Raw genomic sequence first — 7,678 nt, forward strand, 5'->3', positions numbered from 1 at the left:
TCATAACAAAAGGAACAGTAGCAGTAATATAATGCTACACTGTATACACAATGAATATGCAACATTGCAATTTCATCAATAGTTTAGACTTTCTGTGTGCAGAGTAATGCTGTCTCTTCCTAACACTCCAAACTCCAGCTCAAACAGTGATGAAGACTGTATACATATATTTTATATAAAAGCAATCATTTGCTTTGGAGAAGTCATGTAAATTTCACAAAAACGTACATGTATATACCAAGTAATGAGTATTAATTTATTATTATCAAAAGTGAAGGTTTCCATGTACTATATCATCTTATGCTTTTGATGAACACTAAAAATTCAAAAAGATCTGATTTGTGTATTGTCATAAGGAAAGTCATTTTTTAATGGTTCAAGAGAGAAGCTAACAAACCTTGACAATCACATGGTCAGACAGAATTTTCTCTGCCTTGACAATCTGAACACTGGCTTCTTTGATCACTTCAGATTTCATACAAGTCATTTTAAATCCATACACATCATCCCAGTAGGTCACATGATTTGTGTGAAGGTCAGGGTCATCCAGCGCTGCTAACACTATCGTACATCTATCTGGGTGGACTAAACAAAAAAGATTTGTAAATATATAGAATTTTAACAATAATTAATTATTAATTTAACAAACAGATATATTGTTTATCTTTCAAAATTTTGCTATACACTGTACTAAAATCTGCAGAAGAATATAGAGAACTATTTTTGCCTTACTCAATTAAAGTGTAAGTTGACTTCAAGAAACAGAGAGCTCTCTAAACACAAAGATTTTTGCACTATTACAATGGGGACGGCCTATTGGCCTGTAAGCCTTAATCATATGTATTAGGATTTTAAGGGTGGTGCCGTGTATTTACCAACTCCATTAGGCTGTAGATATTTGTCCCTGGCATAAAGAACAGAATCCAACATGGATTCAAACAAGAGAAAGTATCCCATCCACTCCGAGATGATGATATCCACTTTATCCACCGGCAAATCCACATCTTCTATCCGACCTTTGATCAAAGTCACAATGTTTTCTAACCCATTTTCTCTGCATGTAATAAAAGAATGTTATATTTCTTAATTATTGCACTGCACATACAAATGTATTTATTACAAATACAAGCATCACAGCCATAACACTTTAAATCCACTTGGTTCCATTTTAACATTTTGCAGATAAAAATTAAGCTGTGTTAAAAGGGAGATAACTCTTTTTTCTGTTAAATTCTTGCATTAAAATTTTGGCTTCATTGACATAAACATAAGCAAATGGGATGAAAATGAAATCATGGTAAAACATTTCCAAGCAAACGGTACTTTCTGAAGGGTAATGTCCCACATTTTACAACAAACCTGACGATGTCCATCGCTTGAAAAACAATTTCTGATTGGTCGACCCCAATGACCTTTCGGGCACCAGCCCTAGCAGCAAACATGGAGAGGATACCAGTCCCGCAGCCCACATCTAACACCACTTTGTCCTTAAACAAGTCAGGATTCTTGTACATGAAATCCCTGTAACTTTCCGTTCTCACTTTGTCCTGCATAGAAACAAAAATGTACATGTAAAGATGAACATGTCTCTGTTAACAATATCTTTATAATTTTTGGACAATGAATCTCAATATTGAAAAATTAATTTAATTTTCGAGGGTTTTCCCTTCAAATTTGGATGAAAACTATAGCAACACATCACATATTAATACCTTACACAAAGTATCACCAAAATATTGATGTCATCTTTAAATTATATTAAAAGCAACATTATTGTAAACACTGTAAACTATATTAAAAAGTGTGTCCACAAATTTACTGGCCTACAAAACTGTTGTGCCCAAATGTGCTGAACTATTATTATTGTGTAATTGAATGACTCATTGTTATTGTTAAATACCTTTAACATTTCCTGATGGATGCTGAAATGTGCATAAGATCCAAAGTAAACATCATCTTCATCCTCTGTCAACATCTGTACAGCATTCTCTGATTTGATTGGCTGGCTGGGTTGTGACATCAGCAGATCTTGGGTGACTTTTCTGCAAATAAAACAAGAAGATCCAGTGTTGCCTAAAATGATCAGATTTAAAACAAATCAGTCTGAGGTCTATAAAACGTGCAATGAAATAATACATGCATGTATATACATGTATTAGCCACAAAATTAAATATTCTTCAATTTACTTTTGAATCTCCAGGCAATCATACATGTAGGATTAGTTTAATTGTTACTCTTGACAACACAACAATCTGACCAGATTTCTTATATAAATTCTGATTTCAAACAAATTCCATATGACATGGTCAGAGACAAATATTTGATAGATCTACACATCAGCAACATCTTGTCAAACTCACTTCACTTTCTCAAAGTCTCCAAGAACTCGGCTCAGTTCTTCTTCTAATTGTTTAACTCGACATTCTGCGTCCTTAAGACGAGCACAAGTGGCCTCCAATTCTGATTGGCTGACACCATTCATCTCTGATGAAGAACTGTTCTGAGGAGCCTTTTTATTGGTCAATTTTTCCATGTTCAAAGGAGGCCCATCAAAGGTTATACTTCCTCCAGGGCCCATAACTCCACACATGCCACCATCATCTTCATCTTCAATATCTATAAATTAAAAAAAATAGAAATTTTTTCCCCCATAAAATAACATACTTACTGCATTACCTTTATAGTTAACTCTTACAAAAATAAATTTGGGGAGAGGCTACAGTCCCTGAAACGTTCTACTTTCCCATTTTTCCATTCGCTCACCGTTCGTTCACCGTTCGTTCAGCGTTCGTTCACCGTTCGTTCAGCGTGCGTTCACCGTTCGCTCTTCGTTCACAGTATTGCGTTCACCGTTCACCGTGCGCTCGCGTTCACCGTTCACAAAACGTTTACCGTTCGCTCTTCGTTCCGTTTACTTTGCGTTCACCTTGCGTTCACCGTTCACTTATTGTTCAGTCATCATTGTCATTCGGAACTCCGAAGTGAAAGGACTTATCTTTTTGATAGTAAGGATTCTCATGTTTTTTAATAAAATAACTTAGATATCGTGTTTAAAGAATAATTATTTCGTTGCAAAAATTATCTATGATATTTATATTTCTATTATTGTAACTCAGCTGTAACTTATTTCATGAATTTTCCCTGGAAAATAATTAATACATTAAGTACCTACATGTATGTAGAACGATGCTAAAATATTTAATTAAAAAAAGGACAATGTACAAATGTTTCACGCACGGCATCAATTTGATGTAATTTTAAAGAGGACAAATTATTAATGGATGTATAATAATTAATCCAGTCTTTTACAGGACAAGAATACATAAAAAATTATTTCTACAGTAACACGTATTTAACATGTTTAAACTACATGTAGGTTTGAGAATCATGAACAGTACAGCAAATATTCAGTTAATTAGATATCTTTAGAGCTAATTAAGTTGATGGTGTGGTTTTAAATTTTAGAAAAGACCAACTGTTTAAAATAGTCTATTATTAGAGAAGAAAAATTCCTTCCTTCTCCGTACCTAAACATGTTTAAAAAAATCTTTTTTGCTATTCAGTATAATTAACCCCCCCCCCCCCCCCCCCCAGTGCCTTTTCTCCCGAAATAAAATTCTTATTGGGTTTTTTCAGTATATTTTAATTAATATTAATTTTTTATTGTAACACAAGAAAATCAGTCTTAAACCCAACATCAAACAGTCATTAAACAATAGTATTTTAGTATAAACTTGTGCCGACAGTAGTATTTAAATTGGCAGAGAATATGTTTCACATTCAATTTAAAACTTAATCCTTCCAATCATATATTCGAATTATTTTTTTCTGCAGGAATGCAAAAATCAGATCTAGAAATGATAGGGAAAAATATTAAAATTTCTTGGAATACTAAGTGACTCCTTGCCTTCGGCATGTTCGGTGAAATGCGATTTCCACACCTACACTGTGTCGAATTATTTTTATTGACAGCACAAGCACGCTACTACAAATATAGCACGGACTTCCTGTGAACAGTGTGAACTTGATGATGGAAAATAAAAGCCAATGATTACTGTCAAATGGATTTGTTAATAAAAAAAGATTACCTTTATAACCTTTATTGCTTGGAATATTTTAAGAAAAATAATTAGAATTTTTATTTGATACAACATATATCTGAGAATCGAGGGGTTATCTCTCTCTGTTACTCTTTCTCGTACATTTCTCTGTTCAATAAAAACTATGACAACACATATACTTATTTAGTTTTGAAAATTTAATCTACACATGTAATACAAATAATTTGAATGCCTCTTTCCAACATCTTGACCGAGTATAATCACGGCCGGGAAATGTCTACAGATACATGAAGAAGTTAGCTAAAATAATCGTCATAAAGGAATAAAAGGCACATAAATATAGAATATTTAGCAGTAGAATTTAAATAAAACGAGAATTTTTATGCAGTACGATAACAGTCAATGTCAACAGATAATTGTGAATTTTAAAAAAATCCGTTATTTACTCAGAATCGCTTTGGCACGGAAATACATCTACGGTTGTTTCAACCCCGTACAGTGTAATTAATTCATTCTATAAGTAGCAGTTTTATCTTCAGAAGTCCACATTATTTCATTAGTGAAAAGAATAAGCATAATTATTTACTATATAAGTAAATTAATTCATTTTTTAAGTACACGCGGTAACAAATACACGTTTGACGGCGATTAAAATCATGTTATTAAAATATCGATTTAAACATAGGTATGTGCAGAAAAAAATGTTTTTATTTATTTTTAATTTATTAATTAATTTATTTATTTATTTATTTATCTATTGTTTATATCAGAAGTAGTTTTATCTTCTAAAGTCCACATTATTTTATAAGTTAAAAGAATACGCAAAATTATTTATTATATAAGATTAATTTATTTTTTACATACACGCGGTAACAAATCCCGCATTTGACGGCTAATAAAATCATGGTATTAAAATATCGATTTAAACATACGTATGTATAGATTTTTTTAATTATTTTTTATTTATTTATTTATCTATTTATTTCTCTTTTGTTTATCTATTGTGTATTTATATTTTTTGACATTTGAATTATAGAATAAAAGAATAATTTCAATACAAGGAAAAGACCAAAGGCATTCCGAATAAATCGTTCATCTTGCGTTCACCGTTCGTCACCGTTCACTTTGCGCTCGCGTTCGCGCTCCGTTCGCGTTCTGCGTTCACTCACCGTTCACCGTTCACACATCGTTCATCAAGTTGCGTTCACCGTTCGCACATCGTTCACTCACCGTTCGCTCTGCGTTCGTTCACCGTTCGTTCACCGTTCAGGTGGGAAAGTAGAACGTTTCAGGGACTGTACAAAACGCTAATGAGAAAAAAGAAATTTAGATTAAAAATTAGATTATTAAAACTAAAACTTGCAGCATTTTTTGGAACGGCAGTTTTTTTGAAAGTTTTTAAAAACTGACAGGATTTTTCAAGAAAAGCATTTAGTACAAATTTATTTTTTTCATTTTTTTTTTAATTGAAAGAATAAACAGCTGTTTTTCATAGTAGCAGTTCAAGGTTTATGTAACTTATTTTCAAAGAATCTTCTCACCATACTGCAGTAATAAATCCTCTGGATCTGCTGGGTTCATATAATATTGTTATCCCAGGGCCAGGTATTTTTGTAAAAGAGGATTTGACTTCTGTGGTGAAGGTTTCTGTAATTTGGAAGGAAAAAAGTAAAAATTTTAAACATAAAGTTCTAACTCAAGTCTTACATGTACATGTATGTGTCAATTAATTTAGAGTTTAATGATTTCTTTACCTACCTTTTTGTCTCTTGTTTAAATTTACAGATTAGGAATCTATTATACGTGGGATACTTATAGCATACCATTTATCAAATTACTATGCAAAGTACATGACTCAGGTTCAACATTTTGCAGAGTTTGTTCCCTAAGTTATTTTAACAGAAAGCTTGATCACCGTTCAGTGTGCCAACACATAAACACACAAACCTTAGTCTGATATAATTAATCATCTTGATATACTGTATACAGTCTACTCCGTGTTGTCTGCTCCATCTGACGAGGTCAAGGTCGTGTGAGGTCGTACAGTGTGTAAACGTGACCTCGGGGGAGGTGAAGGTCTGGGGCAGAAGAGACACGTGACCTGGCTGTCCTCCGTGTCCTCATCACATTCCTCCCACTCCTCATCCTCCTCAATTCCTCCATCAACTCCTCTGTCAATAGGGATAGTATTTATGGAATAATAAATAACTATCTATTTTTTTTGGTTAGATGATGTGATCAATCAATTGACTTGCTTAATAATTTTTAGAACCAAAGGCATTTCTCATAAAATTATACACAAGCTAATCGATTGATCATTGTCATAAAACCTCAAAATCTGAAAGTTATTCCTTATATTTTTATGACCGAATCCATAAAAATTTAATGTCACAATACATTTTAGTATGTACAGCAAAACTTGTTTAGTACAAACCGGATATTGCAAATTTATGAATATAGCGAAGTCATCTTGGATCCTACCAACTATATAAATTTAACAATTCCTTGGACGGATATAACAAACTACGGGTATAGTGAAGTAATTTCATAGGTCCCAGTGACTACGTTTTAACTGAGTTTTACTGTATAGTAAAAGTATATTTTTAACAGCCAAAACAGTTGTTTGGGCCCTTTAATTGTGATTGCAAATTATTTATTTTCATTTGGTAGATCCATGTCCAATCGACAGGATTTGATGGCTAGGTTGTTTCCATATATTCTTCAGCCTCAGGGTGTACATGGAATAAAAACTGGGGTAAATCCTTTACCCTTGATAAGACCTAGATAGCTGACATTATTCATTTTTTAAAATGAATATCAACTTGTACTATAACAGATGTTATACTGAAAATGGGATTAATCAGTTAATATGAATGTTTTGATGTCAGAATGTTCCTTTTTTCAAAATCAGGTGATATAAATTATTTCTATTAACTTTATTATTACACAAACATTTAAATATTTTCATGATATATTTTCTAATCAACTTGTACATATAAGAAAGTTTTCGTTAACTCTAATACTAAACTTACTAATACTAAACTTACTAAGTCTTTTGTTCATCGAGGAAACTCGACTAAATATTACCACTACACATTGATGCTTTGTGAGGATTCAAATCATTGGAATATTTATTTATTTTGGAATTTGGAGAATCTATTAGTATCGTAAATTTTAAAAATGAAACAACATATCAGAAATTATCAAAAAAAATTATTTTTTATGAAACACGTGTTTACCTTTCTGAAGTTTTTCTGCCATGTTTACAGTGGACGTTTGGAACTCCTCTAGTCATTTCCTACCTTCATACCGTGGTGGACCTATATTTTCAAAGGATGATAATAATTTAGGGGCGTATTTATACTATAGCAAATGTTAATTGAAAGCCTTGTTGCACCCCCCCCCCCCACTTTTAGTGATGTACTGAAAATGTAGTTTAGAAATTTGGGAATGAAAGAGGCCTAGTTAACACTGAGAAAAATTTACCTTAACCCCCCCCCCCCCCCCACGAAATGGATTTTCGACTTTTGGCAACTTTTCCCTTTTTTTTTAGGTAAGTAAAAAAAAAACTCTGGCTAGCCCCCACTTTCAAAAGCGATGCTACGCCCCTCGTACA

At 32.7% G+C, this 7,678-nt stretch overlaps 1 protein-coding gene across 1 annotated transcript; it reads right to left on the reverse strand.

Annotated features, from left to right (window-relative positions):
• Positions 1-397: 397 nt before the first annotated feature.
• LOC134253349 (protein arginine N-methyltransferase 3-like) lies at positions 398-5,643 on the reverse strand (the record flags this gene model as incomplete). The annotated part of the gene is made up of 6 exons (XM_062735881.1): positions 5,604-5,643; positions 2,362-2,617; positions 1,901-2,042; positions 1,360-1,547; positions 876-1,054; positions 398-585 (listed from the first exon to the last, which is right to left on the reverse strand). Coding segments are annotated over exons 1-6 (993 nt in total), but the record flags the coding sequence as incomplete, so codon positions are not given.
• Positions 5,644-7,678: the final 2,035 nt, after the last annotated feature.

Source organism: Saccostrea cucullata, unplaced genomic scaffold (genome assembly GCF_032062105.1).
Source record: "Saccostrea cucullata isolate Sc308-1 unplaced genomic scaffold, CSIRO_AGI_Scuc_v1 ctg18960, whole genome shotgun sequence".
NCBI classification, from domain to species: domain Eukaryota; kingdom Metazoa; phylum Mollusca; class Bivalvia; order Ostreida; family Ostreidae; genus Saccostrea; species Saccostrea cuccullata.